This window comes from Leptosomus discolor, chromosome 2 (genome assembly GCF_034619465.1).
Source record: "Leptosomus discolor isolate bLepDis1 chromosome 2, bLepDis1.hap2, whole genome shotgun sequence".
In the NCBI taxonomy this organism is placed as follows: Eukaryota; Metazoa; Chordata; class Aves; order Leptosomiformes; family Leptosomidae; genus Leptosomus; species Leptosomus discolor.
This window is the reverse complement of record NC_141392.1, coordinates 48,876,652-48,896,791: the sequence shown is the minus strand read 5'-3', so window position 1 is coordinate 48,896,791 and position 20,140 is coordinate 48,876,652. Positions and strand designations below refer to the sequence as shown.

Here is a 20,140-nt window from a genome sequence, read left to right as displayed (position 1 = left end):
TTTCAGGAACAAACCTATATTTTCAGGTCCATATATCAGTTCCTTGTGGGCAGAGAAGGTAGATAACTGAGATTAGAAGCACCTGGCACCTTCATTCAGTTGCCTCTTGGGAATACAAGGACTGTATCATTCTGTTCGTCATTGTAAAGGTTCATTACTTCTGGCATAACCTTGAGAGATGGTTTCACCAGAAATGGTTCTTAAACCTCTTTAAGACAAGAAGCTGAAGGGCAATAGTTGGAAACAGATCAAATACAACATAATTCAGGTAAAAGTTCTTAAATTAAAGGAGTATAACTGATAGGAAATTGTTTGCTCAAGTTGTTTCTTAATGGAAAAAAGCATGATTTCAATAAAACGGACTTTTCCTTCAGAATGCCTTTAGCTATCCCAGAAACATTCGATGAAAAATTAAAATGTGTTAATTGGAAAATGCTGCTTTTATGTCTCATGGAAGTTGCTGTTCCTTATGAATTCCAGTCCTTTTCCTGTCTAGGCTTCTGTGAGACCTTAGAGCATGGAGTGACATTACTCATTGCCTTCTTTCTCTATCCAAAGGTAGGAGATGTAGTCTGATTGGTAAGTTTAGGCTACAAAAGAGAATAAAAACATAAACAACTGTATAATAACTCACCTGTGCATCTTGGTGCTTTTTCTAAACTGGCATTTTTGCTATACAGGCGTCCATCAAAAATATGACAATTTTTTGTTTTCAAACTTCTGTTTTCATCAACATTTTCTCCAAGAAAATAAGATATTTTTAACCAGCTTTTCTGAAGCTAGTGACTATCAATGGGAGGATACACTTACGGCTTTTCATGCTTCTTTCTGGAAGCCAGGCCAGCTAGGAGCTAGGCTGGTTCTAAGAAGTGATGCTGCAGTGAAGCAGAGGAGTGCTCTGAGTATGACTGTGCTCCTCCTTCAGAAATTCCATGTTGAGTCTGAGACCGACCTTTGAATCTTTACCTTTTTCACATGACCAGCAGACTGTTTCCCATCAATTTTTTTTTAGTTTCCCTCCATTTTTAAATCAAATAGCAAGTGCGTTGGTGGAAGAAAACTGATGGATTGTGAGGTTTTACAATTGCAATCATATGTCTTGGGCTAGCAGAGAGAGCTAAACACCAGTTATGCAGTCCCTCTCCTTCCCAAGTACTCCGTTTACAAGCCTTACCCATTTAATCTTCTGAGTCCTCTGGCAAAAGCCTTGTGGAAGGCCTTAGGAGGGCTCTGCCTCTTCTATCTGGCTTGACAGAGGTGAAGTCAATGTGGGACAGGTATCAGTTCTGGGATCATGTTATTTCAGTTCCTGACACCTCATAATGAATGAGGAGGGCTGCGTCTGACATGAGAGGGTAGATGGAACCAGGTGGGAGTGAGGCTGAAAACGTGAACAAAAAAGATCAAAGAGGAAGCAAGTGAGTGGTGCTACAAATCGGAAAGCTGCAGAGAAATCATGAAGACAACAAGAGATGGAAGTAAGTGAAGTCTACAAAAGTCGCACAAAGAAAGAGGAAGAAATAGGGAGAACAAAAAACTAAATACAGAAACAGCAAAACCAGAAAAAGCATGTTTGACAGGGAGTGAAAAGCCAGATGCAAATGAAAGGAGGAAATTTTGAAAGAATTAATGAGAAAAAAAATCTATGGACAATACAGGATAGTAAAGTTAAAAAAAAAAAAGTTAATATAAACAACCTGAATGTAAATACATAGTTTACATTTTGCAGCCTGAAAAAAATGATGGCGAGACCAGAACCTCAGCTGATGGCTAGATTTTTGAATTAGATCAGACTGATCTAAATTTAACTGAATGAACATTAAAGCAGGACTGAAAAGTGTGGGGGGTGTGTGCCGCCTTTCTTTCAGAATTAAAAGCCCCCAACATCCTGAGTCATTCCAAAAGAAACATGTGGATTCTGGAATAAATCAGACGGTGGTTTTGTTTTCCTTATCTTTCAATATTTTCTTTCCTTAATTAGTGGTGGCAGAAAACTAACATGTGGTGAGATTTGAGAAACCACAATAACCATATTAGCTAAATGAGAGTACATTTCCTTTCAGAGCTCTAACATATGAACAAAACCTAACTACGTGTGGGGGCTTCATTTGCATAACACGCAGATTTTCAAATAGTTGTCTTAAAAAGAAAAAAACCCTTTCCACTTGCTACAGTGTGAAGGCGAAGCACAAAGCGTCTGCAAGGAAGTCTGTCTGGCTTTGCAACTGGGTCAAAAGAAAACGTGCTGAGAAGGTAAGTTGGGCTAGTTCCCTTGCATTAACTTTGGCATTCACCTATATAGTGAATTCTTCATCTTCCAAAAGACTGTTATTCATGCTGAATATTGAATAAATTGCAGACTAAAAGCACGAGATACATTTAAATTAGAAAACATCTGAATATGGAACAAGATGAACAAGCTTTTTGTTAACAGATAAGCTAAAATTCTGATTTATATTTTAATTACTTTAATTCCATGAAATAGTGTTGATAGGCTAATCTGCTAGTATTCCAAAAGTAGGTTGTTGTTGGGGAGAGATGCTGGAAGCTGTTCTTAGCAGCAGAAGTGCTTGTTTGAATATGGACTACAATACCCATGGACTTGGCCAGTGATTTGAAGCCACATCCATTTTTGTAATACAGAGGGAATTTCTACTTGTATTACTCATTAATTGCTGCTTACATGACTGCCATGGGCTAGGTTTGTCTTTGTGTAATGAAGTTTGCTTTGCAGATCCATTTCTTCGGTCCAGGAGTTCTGAGAAGGAAGCACTTAAAAGGCTCACAGTGAAATGGCCCACAATGAAACATGGGCAAATTCCCTTACCAGCGTAGAATGTGCTCCTACTCTGAATTTGCTGGTTTTAACATGATTTGAACCCATGCTTCAAAATGTTAAGACACTGTGAGCAGGAACTGGCAGTTTGCTTCAGACAGCATTTAGATGGAAAGTGAGTTCTCTGTCATACATCTAGGATATAGGCTGTCATATATCACTATTTTTTACAAAGTGTATATGCATCTCAGCTATTCCTTGCAGCACGTAAGGGACAGAGATTTAAAAATGAAGGCTGTATTTTCTTTCGAAGACAGTCCAGAAAATACCTTCTAAGCCTCATCTGAAGCCTGGATCAAGTTGATTAGACGATTTCCATTACTACATTTTGACATGCAACTAACAGCAAGTTAGCAAAACAGTACAAAAATATAGTTCAAAAAAAAGTAAAAGCCCCTCTTAGTAAAGGTTAAAAGGGTGCCCTGAAAACTTGCAAAGTTTTAATTATGGAAATTGAGATGAACTATTAAATAAATAATACAGTGTCAAGTACTTCACTATTGCGATTAAGGATGTCTTGAAAGATTCACAAGGTCTGGGCACCTTGCCCATGACCTTAATGCAGAAACCCAAAATACAGTGCAGTTGTTCAGCACCTCCCACCACATCGCTGCTCATGCGCCCTTCCCACTCACACCGCTGCCTCTGTGCTGCCCTCTCACACTGACCAACAGCTCCCCTCTCCTGGCTCAGCTTCACAGGCCAATTAAAATGTAGGTGTCCTTCGGCAGCTGCCGCAAGTCACTAAATCTGGACTGCTTCAGACAGTTAAGACACATTGCTGAGCACGGCGGCTGCTAAGAATACAAGAACTGTCCCACAGACTAAAGGTCCGTTCAGTGCCACATCCTGCTTCTGGAGATGGCCAGATGCAGATACCTAGGGAGAGGAACATCTGCCTCATGACTTTTTCTTTGATATCCTTGGAGGTTTCAGGAATCTGCCTTTTGACCATTGCTGCACCCCGCAGCTGCTAGTTTGATTTATCAACAGAAATTTACCAAGAAGACAATCTTAGTCCTCTGCTACAATTGCTTCTCTTCGCCTTCTATCTTCACCTCTTCTTCTCTGCGCTGAAACTCACACATCTTCTTTCCTCCATGTAACTGGACTTTACTGAACGTATTTCAAACACTCAACTACTTTATGGGTTTAATCGTAACCTTCCCCAGACCTGTGATGGCAGGGAACAGTTCAGTCCAAACAGCCATAAGGAGGCCAAATGAATGTCATAGTGAGCCCATTGAAGTTAAACTTGAGTCACAATCCAGATGATTGATTTCACACTTTTTTTTTGCTTTGTATGCATCAAACAGTGAAGATTTTCAGCAGTAACAATCAAAACATGCATGCACTGTGTCCACACATGCACACACATATAGGAAAAAACAAGACTCGCATTTCAGTGCTTTTAAGCATCTCTGTGTTGTTCTAGGCAAATACCTTGGGATTTTGTCATAGCCAAAGTCAAGGTCTTGGATCCTATGAAAATCACCCATTGAGTAAATGAAATGAGTCTGCTGAAATGGTCACGAACCATTACGACATGTATGACATGACACTTTCAATCTACCAAGTCACATTTTGACACTATGCAGCGTTTTTGTTTCATTCACTGGGTATGGTTCGCAGAAAGCAGCGCCGTACTTAAGCTGCCAGGGAGCCACTGCTATTGTGATACGCTCAGTTGTGAAAAATAGACAAGCGTGACATCTATGATCCTGCATTTCTTTAGGTCCAGTGTTCTCTTAATTTAATGATATCTTACAAGGCTACCTGTGTTAATGCCATCTGGTATCACTAATGAGACCACAAGCTGCAACTGAATGTTCACACACAGCTTCTCAAATAAATAAGAAATTTGAAGGGGTTTTTTACCAGTTTTTGTTTTTCCTGTTAATGCAAACATCTAAGTTGTCATCAGAAATTAAAGTCTGGAAAAAGAAACTTTTATAGCTTTTAAAATTCAGGAATTGTAAAAGAAATATTTTCACAGTTAGTTCTGACTAACTTTAACAACAGATCTGAACAGCATGCACTCAAACAGCGAACATTTGTGCCAACAGACAAATACAATTCTTCTTTACCTGGGCATTTGCATATTTTGTGCTAGCAGTTCAGGCAAAATATTTGGATAATGTGTGCCTCGACATACACCAGATTATTATTTTTTCTTCAGAAAACAGTTGTTACTCAATTTGGTAATTAACACTTCTCTCAGTTGCTGATTTAAATGATTAATGATTAAACTGCTCATCTGCATAATGTTAACTGCACCCTTTGCAATAACAGGCCATCATTCGAGATGTGTTGTGAGCACAGTGACAATCAACACCCTACTTTTTATGACTCTAATGCTAGCTTGCCTATTTAGAAAATAGTATCATTACATAGGTAGCCTAATTAGTAAATTACTTGCCTCCAGCTTGCATGTTTCCAGCACAGATAAGGTTAAATATTTTCCTTTACGTAATGAAACAGCTATTGTTATTGCTTGCCATGAGGAAGTGGTGATTATTTCAGTTTAACTCTGTACCTTTAACTAATGCTGTTATTTCTTGTTTTTTGAATTAAAGTGCACTCCTGTTGAGGCTGATGGTAAATTGTGCTCGAGGCAGCCACAAAAGAACATAACAGAATCACACATCCTCTTTCACCTGGTCTTCAGACAATTTTCAAATCTGGTAAGTACTAAAATAAAACAGATATGTATGTATGTGTGATGAATGTATCAAGCTGAACACGTAAGTAGGACCGTACTTACAATGGTGGGCAATGCTTAAATATACTTAATGATTCCCTCCAAGTACTGAGAATTTTTTTCCTTATAGAAATCTGTCTTTTTCCTCAGATCTTTCTTTATCCATCGTCTTTCACCTGTATAAGTCAAATAACGTATTTGTATTTAAGACCGTAGTTTAGTCTTACTTTTGAGTTCTCACATATTGCTTTCATAGTGAAAAGAAATACGATAATGTGCAAAATGGTAAGCTAAAAAATGCAAGGCTTATGTATTTAATATTCAGAACATAAGTATGTTTGTGTGCACGTGCATAGACATGTGCCCATACGTAGTATATAAACAATGTTAGAACACACCTCCCCTTATATATATGGAAACTTATTTTTTATAGTTACCTAATACATCAATGCTAAATAAAGCCATAAATATGCAGATTATATATTATAAAGGAGCCTATTGAAAGACTGCCAGAAAGATTTAAATTGAAAAGAAAATTGTGTTTATAGGCGTTCTGATTCAACTTCCTTTGCAGCCCGTGCATCTTCTTCACAAGTTCAGTGAATGCTGCTTCAAATTCAGAAACGGAAATCAGCCCAAGAGATTTAAATCAGGTCCTAAATCTGATCTCTGCAATTCTGGTTTCAGTTTAAGTCCTTCTCTACTACTCTCGTACCACCCATCCTCGAGGAGCTTTTGCTGGACAGCGGAAGTCCTTTTCTGAATAAACGTGCGGCTGGTGATGCCTTTGTGAATCCCTGTAGCATCAGGGAGCACTCGCAGCTCTCCTGTGATGAGCAGTTGCTGTTCCCTGCAGGCTTTCTGCTGAGCTCTTCCGAGGACTAGAGAGCCCTTCTGCAGTGCTGATCTGAAGAGATCTCCTTTCTCAGCCCTCCTTGCAGGCTGTAGGAAACACCTGCGCTCCCTTTCTTCTAAACAACTTCACCCTGCCTTCTTCCCTCTCCACGTTGCGCTGGTGTTTGAGAGTGCCTTTGGCTAGGTGGAACGACAGTTTATGCCGTCAGGCTTCGTTTGTGTAGTGTAATCATGGACATCCTGAAAAAGATATGAACATCAGATACCTAGAAAGCTATTTTTCTTGCGACAACAAAATCACGGTTTCCTAGACGGGTACCCCTGTCTAATCGAAGAGCCACCGCAGTGGCAGCCGAGGGCAAAGGGTAACAGAGACACCAAGCAGGGGCCGAGTGTCTGGCTCTGGGGGTCAGAGGAGGGTGAAGCAGCAGGCGGAGACTGGAATTGCTCGGAGATGGGCGAGGGGACCCCCGCCCCGGGGGAACTGTACAACCTACCTGCTTGCTGTCCGCACCTCAGCCGGCGAGGCGGGCGGCGGCGGCACCGGGCGGCGCCGGGCCGGGGGCCAGGCCGCGGCGGGCAGAGGGGCCCCCCGGCGGTTCCCGGCGCCGCGGTCACCCAGGAAGAGCGGAGAGCCCGGGGCAGCTGTGGCGAGCGCGGCTGGGGCGGCCTGGGCGTTGCCACGAGCAACGGCGGGGTTTTAGGCGGCCTCGGAGAGCGGCGGCCACCGGGAGCGGCCCGGGCGGGCGGGCCGGGGGCGGCAGCCGGGGCCAGGCGCTGTTTGCGCGGGAGGGCGCGCCGGGCAGGCCCTGCGCCCTGCCTGTTGGCCCACAGCCCGGGGAAGTGCCATAGGACTCAGTCGAAACGGTGGGCGCTCGCCTGAGGGCTAAAGCCAGTGTTCCTACAGAGAAAGCCCCAGGGATGTCTGACGTTTCCACCCAGACGGAACTGGTAACCCAACCAGGGCGGGCAGTGGGTTGCAGCGAGTCCCCAGACCCTTCTCCCTGTGAAAAGGGAAGTACCCGCACAGGGTGTGCATGGGTTGAGGATCGTCAGGTGGCCGAATTACAGGAACCAATCCAAAGGCTGTGGAATATTAGAGGAGCTGAGACGGGACACAAAGCGGTGGTTACGCAGCCCTGCGCCTGTAGTGGACACCACTGAGAATGAGGCACTTTGGACCTTGGTGACCCACAAAGGCAGGACTCCGCTTCAGCCGCCACCCTCCAGCATCACAACAAAAAACACATATGAAGCTTTAACAGGTATTGACACCCACGAGCAAGGTCTGCATGGAGAAACGGTACCAGCGGCGCACAGCGGGTACTGTGAAAAGAAACGATGAGTGCTCGTAGTGGGTGACTTTGTAGAGGGCACTGAGGCGCCTATCTGCTGACCCGACAGGGAGTCATGAGAGGTATGCTGCCTTCTGGGAGCTAAGGTCCAAGGCATTGCCGAGAGGGTGCCGCAACTTGTCAAACCTGTTACTCTTTCACGTGGGCGTGAATGACACCATGAGCCAGAACCTGGACAGAATCAAGGAAGACTATAAAGCCCTGGGGGTGCAAGTGAAAAATATTGGTGCCCAAGTTATCTTTTCCTTCATTTTATCAATTGGAGGAAAGGAGGTATCCAGAAATAGATGAATAATGCATATCAACTTCTGTTTACATGGCTGGTGCTGTCGTGAGGGTTTTGACTTTTATGATAACAGGACATTCCCTGCTAGGGAAGGATGGAATCCACCTGTCTGGAAGAAGCAAGGGAGTCTTTGGCAGCAGGCTGGCCGACTTGGTGAGATGGGCTGGCTTGAAGGACTTGGGGGTGAGGTCCAGAATGGCAATGCTCTCATGCCGTTGCATCCAACTGGGGAGTAAGCTAGGCCAACCAGAGCAGTGACAAATGTTCCTTAGCTGCCTCGCAAGATGAGAACCAGAAGGCCAACCACCTCAAGGGTGTGTATGGCTATAGTGGATCCTCTTGCACCCCTCCAGAAAAACCTGCATGCTCAGTTACCTCTCTGAAATGCCTGTACACCAACACATGTAGCATGGGGAATAAACAAGAACTAGAGATCTGGGTGCGGTCGCGGGGCCGCGATCTCATTGCAATCACAGAGACATGGTGGGACAGCTTGCATGACTGGAATGCTGTCACGGATGGCTATGCACTTCTTAGGCAAGACAGGCCAGCAAGGCAAGGTGGTGGAGTTGCTCTTTACGTGAGAGAGCACGTGGAATGTATTGAGCTCTGCCTGGGAAGGGGGGCGGGTGAAGAATGAATGAAGAGCTTACGGGTAAGGATCAAGGGGCAGGCTAATATGGGTGAAACTGTTGTGAGTGTTTACTACAGGCTACTGGGTCAGGAAGAGGAAGTCGATGAGGCCTTCTACAGACAGCTGAAAGTAGCCTCATGTTCACAGGCCCCGCTTCTCATGGGTGACTTCAACCACCCTGATATTTGCTGGGAAGGCGACACAGCTAGGCATGCACAGTCCAGGAGGTTCCTGCAGAGCATTGATGATAACTTTTTGACACAGGTGGTGGAGGAGCCAATGAGGAGAGGTGTGCTGCTGGACCTTGTGCTAACAAACAAAGGAGGACTGGGTGGGACGCAAAGGTTGGGGGCAGCCTTGGCTGCAGTGATTATGAGATGGTGGAGTTCAGGATCCTGCGTGGAAGAAGGAGGGCAATAAGTAGAATTACAACCCGGACTTCAGGAGAGCTAACTTTGGCCTCTTCAAAGACCTACTTGGAGGCATCCCATGGGTTAGGGCTCTAGAAGGTAGGGGGCCCCAAGAGAGCTGGTTACTGTTCAAGCACCACTTCCTCCATGCTCAAGATTAGTGCATCCCTATGAGTAAGAAATCAAGCAAAGGAGGCAGGAGACCTGCATGGTTGAGCAAGGAGCTTCTGGAAAAGCTCAGCTAGAAGGAGGGAGTTTACAGAAAGTGGAAAAAGGGACTGGCCACTTGGGAGGATTATGGGAACACTGTCAAGAGTATGAAGGGAATCAACGAGGAAGGCTAAGGCCCGCTTGAAATTAAAGCTGGCAAGGGATGTCAAGGATAACAAGAAGGATTTCTTCAAGTACATCAGCAGCAAAAGAAAGACTAGGGAAAATGTGGGCCCGCTGCTGAGTGAGGCAGGTACCCTGATGACGGAGGATTCAGAGAAGGCGGAATAACTGAATGCCTTCTTTGCCTCAGTCTTTACTGCCAAGGTTGGGCCCCAGGAATCCCAGACCCTGGGGATAGCGGAAGAAGTCTGGAGAAAGGAAGACTGCCCCTTGGTTGAGGAAGGTTGGGTTAGGGATCTTTCAGGCAAACTAGACACTCACAAATCCATGGACCCTGGTGGGATGCAGCCACAAGTGCTGAGGGAGCTAACAGATGCTATTGCTAAGCCACTCTCCATCATCTTTGAAAGGTGGTGGAGGACAGCAGAAGTGCCAGAGGACTGAAGGAAAGCCACTGTCACTCCAGTCTTCAAAAATGGCAAGAAGGAGGACCCAGGAAACTACAGGCCAGTCAGCCTCACCTGCATCCCTGGAAAGGTGATGGAGCAGCTCATTCTGGATGTCATCTCTAAGCATGTGGAGGAGAAGAAGGTTATCAGGAGTAGTCAACATGGATTCACCAAGGGGAAATCATGCCTCACCAGCCTGATAGCCTTCTATGATGGCATGACTGGCTGAGTGGATGAGGGGAGAACAGTGGATGTTGTCTACCTATACTTCAGCAAGGCTTTTGACATTGCCTCCCACCACATCCTCATAGGTAAGCTTAGGAAGTGCAGGATAGAGGAGTGGACAGTGAGGTGGATTGAGAACTGGCTGAAGGACAGAGCTCAGAGGGTTGTGATCAGCAGTGCAGAGTCCAGCTGAAGGCCTGTGGCTGGCAGTTTTCCCCAGTGGTCAGTACTGGGTCCAGTCCCATTCAACATATCAATGACCTGGATGAAGGGACAGAGTGCACCCTCAGCAAGCTGACTGATGACACAGAACCGGGAGGAGCAGCTGACACGCCAGAAGGCTGTGCTGCCATTCAGCAAGACCTGGACAGGCTGAAGAGCTGGGCAGAGAGGAACCTTATGAAATTCAAGGGCAAGTGTAGGGTCCTGCACCTGGGGAGGAATAACCCCATGTACCAGTACAGGCTGGGGGTCGACCTGCTGGAGAGCAGCTCTGTGGAAAATGACCTGGGAGTTCTGGTGAACAGCAAGTTACCTATGAGCCAGCAATGTGCTCCTGTGGCCAAGAAGGAAAATGGCATCCTGGGGTGCATCAACAAGAGTGTGGCCAGCAGGTCGAGGGAGGTTCTCCTCCCCCACTACTCTGCCCTGGTGAGGCCACATCTGGAGTACTCTGTCCATCCGGTTCAAGAAAGACAAGGAACTACTGGAGAGAGTCCAGCGGAAGGCTATGAAGATGATGAGGGGGCTGGAGCATCTCCCCTGCGAGGAAAGGCTGAGAGACCTGGGGCTGTTTAGCCTGGAGAAGAGAAGACTGAGAGGGAACCTTATCAACACTTACGAATACCTAAAGGGTGGGTGTTGAGAGGATGGGGCCAGGCTCTTTTCAGTGGTGCCCAGTGACAGGACAAGAGGCAACAGGCACAAACTGGAGCACAGGGAGTTCTGCCTGACCATGAGGAAAAACTTCTTTACCCTGAGGGTGACAGAGCACTGGAACAGGCTGCCCAGGGAGGTTGTGGAGTCTCCTTCCCTGGAGATATTCAAAACCCACCTGGACGCAGTCCTGTGCAACCTGCTGTAGATGAACCTGCTTCAGCAAGGGAGTTGGACTAGATGATCTCCAGAGGTCCATTCCAACCCTTACCATTCTGTGATCTTTACACTTCTGAGAGACACTTGAAATTGTTTAAAGCTTGCTTCAGAAGGTGTTCAAGCTCTTTCAGGCCGTTATATTCTTGCAGCTTCTAAAAATCAGCTTCGAAAAGCCAGCAGAGGAAGCAGTTAAAGATTTAAAGGGCAGGAAAGCCAGAGAAGCTGTGATGCTTAAGCAACATCATATAGTACAGGTCTTTACCCATCTGCAGCCCTCTGTCATGAGCCAGCCTCCCCACATGAGTCATAGAGAGTCTCATCTTCATTATGCTTTTGTAGAGCGTTCAGCCTTTCCCTCCCCCAACTTCCCAGTTACATCTGGGCTACATCTGCCCCACATTTACAGATTATCTCTCTCTCTCTCTCTCTTCAAAATTCAGGTAATTCCCAAACAGGAAGCATCTGTTTATCTAGATTTAAAGTTTACTCATGTGCACTTCCTAATTACCAGCACAACTAACAAAAAGCAGAGAAACTCTAGGTGAAACTGCCATTTGCAGCCTTAGCAAATGTGAGACCTCATGTCGTCCAGTCCCTGCAATTGCTGCATTGCTGGTATGTGCTGTTCCCACAGAGCAGCTAATGGAAAGAAGAGGAGGACTGAACTTATGCAGGGGAATGTGAAGGAACTAAGTCTCCTGCCTGTGGGTTCCTGTGTGAGGTTAGACAAGTCATTTAAGCCTAGCTTTGCACATCTGGCATGTTCCCCATTTTATCCATCTGTGACTTTAGATTCTGTGGTCTGATTTGCAGAAGTCTGAGCCTGGCTGGAACCAGAGTCAATGAATTTAGTCTTTTACAAAACTTAAGTCCTTCAAAATGCTAAGCACTCTTAAAAGTGATGTTAAGGGGGACAGGTATCTCAAACTGAACATCTCATGTGGATACTTACTGTAATGACTCAGTGCTCAGGTTCCTTTCCTGTAAAATAAAGGTAATAATACCTCGTCATCACATAGTGTTGTGCAAATTAATTACTTACCATTTGTAAAATACTTAATATCACCGTGATAAAGAAAATAAATTATTTTCATAGAGTGCATTCTGTAACAAAGATCTGCGCACTGAGCAAAGACGAAACAACACTCGTCCTCAGTCTGTTCATATGTTGTGTACTTTACACTGTAAGAAGCAATTATCCTGGTACTTTTAATTTACTTATAATTTAATAATAGTGTAATAAAAAAGGGCGAGTCATGTGATATCAAAAGTGCTGAGCCACACTGATAAAGTGGCAGAGTAAAAAAAAAATGTTAAAAGTGCCATATGACTGTTACGGATTATACTAAGGTAGTGTTGTTTATTTGTTCCATATTTCCCTCAATACACTGATTACCATTGTCCTACAGAATTGCTGAATGTAAAATTTAATTTACTTTAATTTCTTGTGGTGCAAAGTGAATGTAAAGTCCTATATTCTCATGTTTTATTACCTCTGTGAATAAACATTCCATATTTAAGATTGTGCTCTTAATTGTACTGATACAAACCGTCCGCTTTCCACAACTGCACATTGTGTTGCAGAGATGTGTGATTTGTTGAGATGCTTCTGTGTATTGTTGATATAGTTGAAGCGATGAGATAGTTCTTTGAATAAATGTTTCATTTCCAGTTGTGTTTTTCTGCTTGTTCACATTTCTTGTGCTGGTTTCCCAATCCAATCTACTTTATTTTCTTTTCAGAAATCCTTAGGAAGGTATTTTGAAATTATCAACATATTTTTCTTCCTAAGAAGTGTACTCCCAAAATGAATTTTGTAAGTAGTTAATTGATAAACTATATTAGTACACCAATAAAACAATGAATCTGAAAGTCCCAGGTCTTTGAGGCTGCTGGTCCAAATGCCCTAATCTCAGGAACGACGAGCTGAAGAGATGTTTCTGACAGCAGAGTTTGCTGTCAAAGCACGCTGTTTATTGGATTTGTGCTCTCCTAATGTAACTACAGGTTTGGTGTTTGTAGTGCAGGTAACTGTGTCTCAGGCTAGCTATCCTGGATTGCCTGTCTAGCTGAGTGGAGAGAAGAGAGCATTTCAGGCTTAATTTAGCCAAGCTGCATTAGTACAAAATGTATAACATGCTAGAAAGGCCTGTTCCTCCCTTGATGGTAAAGGAAGTCCAGACCCCTACTTCAAATTCAGATGTTTACACTGTAGAGTCTTCTGTGACTAATCTTTTCTGCATAACGTGTTTAAAGTTGGAAACCTTTGGCCCATCTAAAGAGATTTTCTCCATGTTTGTATTTTAATTAAGATTTTGTGAAATTCCCTAGTTAGTTCTTACAAGTCTCCTCTGCAGTGTTAAATGCATTTGTAATTGGGGCGTGTGGTGGGTGGAAACAGTGTAAAACATGAAGCGTTGGAAGAAACAACAGTGATGTGGACTGTCTTGAGATGAGGTTGATATAGGCTGGAAATGAGACATGGGAAGGAATGGACAGGAGTATTACAGTTATCATAAGGGAAATGTCACTTCCATTTCAAATCAGCAAGCCATATGATACTTGTATACTAATTTTTGGAAGATTCCCAGAGTACCTTGTATTTGTATTACTTTGTTATCTGTCATCTTTCTGCTATGTAGAAATTAGAGATTAATGCCTATGTGTTAACTGGTGATCTTCTTTTTTACAGACAGAGTCTCATGCCACAGATTATCCATATTATTCAGACTATGCTTCTCTAATCACACAACCTTGTTCTAAGTTGGAAGTCAGGAACTTCACAAAAGCATTTCTGCCAGTTGCGTATTCATTGATTTGTATCATCGGCCTAGTCGGTAACATCTTTGTGGTGATGACCTTTTCTTTATATGAAAGAACAAAGTCCATGACGGATGTGTATCTCTTCAACATGGCCATAGCAGACATATTATTTGTTCTCACTCTCCCACTGTGGGCAGTGAATTATGCTGCTGACGAATGGATTTTCGGTGACTTTCTTTGCAAAATGACCAGAGGTATCTATGCCATCAACTTCAGCTGTGGCATGCTGCTTTTGGCCTTTATCAGTGTGGACCGGTACATTGCTATTGTACAGGCAACAAAGTCGTTTAAACTTAGGGCAAGAACCCTTGCATATAGTAAACTCATTTGTTTGGTCGTGTGGGTATCATCAATTTTAATCTCTAGTTCCTCTTTTCTATACAGTGAAAGTTACAGCTTCTCCATCAATGAAACCAAAGAGATTTGTGATCACAGATTTGACAGAATGTCTGAAAGCACGATGCTGAAATCACTGCTGCTGTGTCTACAAGTTGGATTTGGATTTTTTATACCTTTCATATTCATGATTTTTTGCTATATGTTCATTGTCAAATCCTTGCAACACACTCAGAATTCCAAAAGAAGCAAAGCAATCCGTGTGATCATATTAATTGTAGCTGTTTTCCTAGCTTGCCAGGTACCTTATAACGTTGTTCTTCTTGTGACAGCTGTAAATATGGGCAAGATAGACAAATCTTGTGACAATGACAAGATGATGGCCTATGCAAAATACATCACTGAAGCCATAGCATTTTTACACTGTTGCGTGAACCCTGTGCTCTATGCATTTATTGGGGTGAAGTTCAGAAGTTACTTTGTGAAAATAATGAAGGACCTATCGTGCATGAGATACAAGAAATACAATAAACGTAGTTCAAGGACAAACTCCGATATTTGTCATTCAAGACAGACTAGTGAAATTCTGACTGACAATGGATCTTCTTTTACTATATAGTACATATAATTTGAACAACATTATTACTGAAGGACTCTTCTCACCAAGCAACACGAACTAGTGTCACTGTGCCTGTGATAGCAAGTCATTTGGGCGTCTCTGCACCTATAAGGGAGTTCCCATGATGTACAACTCCTTCCAGGAAAAGAATTAAGATAAAAGAATAAAGTTGTCCTGTGGAAAACTGAAATCTTATTTACCTTTCTCAACATTCATGCTCTTCTAAAGTGACTTTTTTAGAATTATCAGGAAAGTTTACAGAGGAACCCTCCTTGTTTCCAAGGAGAAATTGCATCTCATCTGTCCTACATCACTGAAATATCCCAGAAGTACAAAGTAAATGAATTAGGTTATGTCCAGGCTCAATCTACCTTCATTTATGTTGTTTCTGCTAAATAATTCTACCTGGAGATCCTATTTAAGTATAGGTCTCCACTGTGCTTTTGTGGCAGACAGGTCATGCTGTGACAATACTGACCTAAAGAGATGGCATTTTGAGCAAAGCATGGCAAGGAAAGCAAACAGAGAAATGAAGAAACTGACTCAAGGCTGCTGACATAACTGGGCTTAGGTGTTACGTCTCGTAAATCATTAGGTTCTGTGCTCCACCTGCTCATCAGGAGTGGCTTACACCAAGGCTGAGGCTGGTCAAAGCCAACAGTGACACGTCTACTAAAGAGAATATTAAAAAAAAATAAAAAGAAAATTATTAATTAAAGATATCACTGAAATAGCCACAGAAAGGTTTTATGACATCTCCTGAGATTATCTTTTTAACAGAGAGTGAAGCTTTGCTCAAGAGATTCTTCTCTTTATTTGGCACTGGATTCAGGTTCTGGAATCCATCAAAGCTGATAATCTGGTGAATGTCTGAAAAGTTGTTTCTTTCTAGCTGAAATTCACACTCCACTTTTTAAAAGGCGACAAACTGTACAGAACTGCAATTATTCCAACACTTTTTGTTGGAATTTGATCAGTGACAAAACGTGATGCATTTCTTGGTATTTAGCTACCGTTAGCAAAGTTTCCTTAGGAATTTGTTTACTAGCACAAATATGCCTATATGAAATTTACTTTATTAGCTTCAGAAATTATTAAGCAGTATATTTAAAAAATAAGACCAGAATATGACTTAATTAATCCAGAATTTTTACTGAGTCAGCATTTGACTCACTATGAATATAGGTATATTTATAATAAATGCAATTGGTTTTACCCAGCCATGACTTTTCAGCAAATTCTCAGTGAGTCTTCTGCTTATTGTGTGGACTTCACCACACTGTGGCAGTGGGATGGTGAGGTAGACAGGAGCAGGGGCTGGAGGGCAGAGGAGCAGGATGGAGCACCACTGTTTGCAATCTGCTGAAGTACCTACTAGTCTTCTGCAGTTCTGCTGCAATGGGAGCGTAAGCCATAATGGTGTCTGGATTTGCTGTTGTGTGGGACATTGCACTCCTACGGCTGTGTAAATTAATTCAATTTGAATCTTGCTGTTTACCTTGGTTGGTTTTTTTTTTTAAGTTCATAGCTGAAGAGGCGGCAGAGTTTGGATCACTAACCACATCATTCAGTGGCAATGCAAAGAGCCAAGAAGGACCGTGCTGGAGCTGAAGATCCGTTGAGGAAGGGCATTGATATGGCATGACACAAAACTAGTACTGCCTTGGCTGGTGCAATCCATCCTTGTTTATGGTGCAGTGTGAGGTTTTTAAATATCAATGCCAGGTGTGATAAAGATGACATATACTTATCATGACTGAATAGCAATTTAAGCAAGAATATGATACAAAATTATGTAAATGCAGATGCATGCATTTGCTGTATATAGCACTGATGATTTTGTGGAAAAGAATTCAACAAATAAAAAATGTAACTGAAAAGGAACCCCCCCCCCTCAGATCTAAGAGTTTCTTGCTACATGTAATTGCCTTGAAACATTCTCTTATTCGGTGCAAAATTGCTCATATCTGAACAATGTAGCATCTCTCCCTCAGAGGCTGTGTGAGGGAGCGTGCCCTAGGGTGGGAAGTCCAGGACTGAGACTCACCAAGCACCATGGTGACTCTTGGGCAGAGCCCCGCACGGCTCAGAAGCATATCCCTCCCCTCCTGCTGGCCCCGCTGCCATGCCTGCATGGGCCTTCAGCCACTGAACAACCCAAACACTGCCCCGATGGCCGCCAGGGTGGGGTTGCAGGGGCGAGATGGCAGCCAAGGGGCAGTTGCTGATCCTGTCACTGTCACCATCCCACCGGAGGGGACTCGATGACAGACCCCAGGCAGAGAGTGAGGGCCCAAGGGCAGGGCAAGTGCATCATAGCTTTCGTGAACTGGCTGGAAGGGTGTCCTCCTTCGGGAGTGAGGGAGGAGGGGGAAGAGAGCAAAGCTCCATCCTGCAGGCCAGGGCCTTCCCCAGGGAGAGGGGCCTGCCAGGCTGCCTCAGGGGTTGCCAGCCCCTGGTAACTGTGAGGGACCCCGGCGACCTGGAAACGGTGGTGGTGGTGGCGGCGGCATATCTGGCTCACACAGGAGGCAACACAGCCTCCCAGTCGCTGTCATGTGGGAGGGAAAAGTGCTCACTGGAAATAATGTTGAAAAGTAGAAAATGTAGCCAGCTGTGCCTGCTTCTTGTGGGTGAGAACTGTTGCTGAGGGAAGGGGAACACGGTGTGTGTGTGTGGGACTAAAACAGTGCTTGGGGTATGAATTGTGCTGATGTCAAGGCCTTACTAAAAATCCCACCTGAGGTACAGCTGAAATCTCGTTTGCCGTGAATGATCGCCCTGGTTTTGGGAGAAACAGAGGTGAAGGTGTCACAGGTTAGGGTGCGCTCTCGAGGGGCTACTGAGCAGGTAGAACTGCAGCTCCAACCTGCGGGGTGCTGGCTTGCTTACTCAGATTTCGAGGGCAACTACTGAATGGAAAGATGGGTAGTTAAAAATTAAATTTGCTTGCAGTACCTTCTTATCATTGTTTGTGACATCTGCCGTAAGGTAAAAGAGCAAGACCAATTCAGAGCAAAAGCAGTGGAGGAGAACAACCCCACCGCTCAGCAGGCGCATCAGCTGGCAGGTCAGCCAGTGAATGTGGCTGACGGGCCCTCAGATATTCTGTCTTTCCTTCGGTGGCCATGTCAGCAAAACTGACAGGTGAGCTGGGGTTGGTGTTGGGAGTTTAGAGTGTGAAAAGAGCACAGATTTATAAGTACTTGGGTGTTACTGTCACTGCTTATGGAGTAACTTTTCAGAGCTTGCTATGGATGCTGCTTTTTGCGATTATTTTCATGTTGTGCTAGCTGTGCAGTACACTGCATAGCAAATACATGGTGCAATTTTCTTTTTTGTGTGTGCATGTATTCTCTTTCGCATGTATTCCATCTGTTATTTTTGAAGAAAAAGGACTCGTTTTTATATAGGTCCTCATTTCCTACTACATTTAAAGATAGAAGGATACACACTGTGTTGTGTCACGTCGTACACACAGAAGATGTGGCTGATAAGATTCGAGAAGATAATTCATATTTTCCTCCAGGTGGGGGCTGGGTTGTGGTGTTGGCTGCACATTACAAGGTCTCTGCTTGTTAGTGGGTTCCATTCTGCTTTTGCTGGCTCCATGGCGGCCCTGCCTGACGCTTCCCGTTCAAGCAGTTCGGAAAGAGGTAGATCATCAGTGCACAGTGTTAAATAAAAAGGCTTGATATCTCAGTGCAGACAGCCTAAAGCTAACTCTGTTTTCTGACACATATCATCTTGAAAACAGACCTAATTTGTCTACCCACAAAAAGTGAGAACTTTCTTCCCATGGTATTTAAATTTCATGTGCTCTTTTCTATTAATTTTCTTAGAAAAGTGATCACTATAAGCTGGTGAACCTGCAAGAAAGTCACAGTGGACAGAGGAGATCAAAGTCATTTGGGCCTTGCTACTAGCAAGGAAAGGCAGAGGAAAGAAAATGAAAATTATATGCAAAGGTAGATAACAGTGGGAGATGATGAGTGGAAACTGAAGAGAAACGGGAAAAAACCAGTTTAGAGAAGAACATTTTTGTGATTGAAAGTTATTGATAATGATTAACTACATAACAGGTAAAACTCTGATTGTATTATTTAGACCAAACTCTGCTTTGGATCTTTGTAGGGCAATCTTGTTGACTAGAATTGTGAAAATTTTGGGGGTTTTTGCTACGAAAGTAGCAAGAAGATGGTACTTGAAGTTTTCAGAATTTGGACTGAATTGGAAAAAGTAGTTTTAGATTAAATTAAAGTGGTAATGTTTTCGAAATGTTGAAACAGTTTGTCTCATGAAACATCTAAAATGTTTTGACATTTCCAGTTAGTTTTCAGATACTGTAATAAAAGCCAAGGAAATGATTTCACAAAACCACTGAAAGTGGCTCATAATCTGCTGGGGTTTTTTTTATACTGCTGCTGAGCAATCAGGGTATTCGCTCCTACCTCCTCCTGTGGTAGGAGGTACCACCTCCTGCCACCACCTGTGCGTTAGGAGCTCATACCTTCTTTGAAGCAGTGTATGCAAAGTCCAGCTCCAAAAACAGCAACAACAAAAAAAGAGTGACATGTCACCCTTAAATTGTACTACACTAACAGCTCTCAATTCTCCCCTGGGTGGTGTAGTTGCAGGTTCTTCGGGCCGAAGAGCAAATTAAATGACTTGTGTTCTGCTATGGACAAACGACATGAGGCCTGGTGGTAACGGTGTGACCACTAAGCAAGGAGTTGTTCTCTGGGCAGCTTTGAGCATAGTTCAGTTCCTTTTATGGCAAGTTCCTTAAAACAAGTTCTCCATTTTTGGTTGAATGGACTCCATTATCTAACCTGAGTTGAAAAGTGTCTGAGTTATTATTTAGTCAAGAAAACAAAACCTATTCATTAAAAAGTTATTTTGATGGTGAAAGTTCTTATCCACCAAGTCAGGATCCCTTTTCCTACAAACTGAAAAAACTGTTGCTTGTACAATTTTCCAGCTGATATCTGTAGTCGGTTTTCTTTGGTTTGATGGTATTATGTAACCCAAGTCTATATCCTGATGCACCATTCATATTTTTAATGAAATAATTTTCTTCCATTTATTTTCATGTCTTTTTATTAGAAATACATGCTGAATTACTGCATTATCAATTTTATTTATATATATTAAACTGAGCTAATCAGTTGAATTAATATTCC

General features: G+C 43.4%; 1 protein-coding gene across 1 annotated transcript; it reads left to right on the top strand.

Moving 5' to 3' along the window:
* The first annotated feature begins 12,986 nt into the window (after positions 1–12,986).
* Positions 12,987–14,957, top strand: CCR6 (C-C motif chemokine receptor 6). Its single transcript, XM_009946172.2, has 2 exons — positions 12,987–12,995; positions 13,872–14,957. The coding sequence occupies exons 1-2, from the start codon at positions 12,987–12,989 to the stop codon at positions 14,955–14,957; spliced, it is 1,095 nt and encodes a 364-aa protein (XP_009944474.2).
* The last annotated feature ends 5,183 nt before the right edge of the window (positions 14,958–20,140 follow it).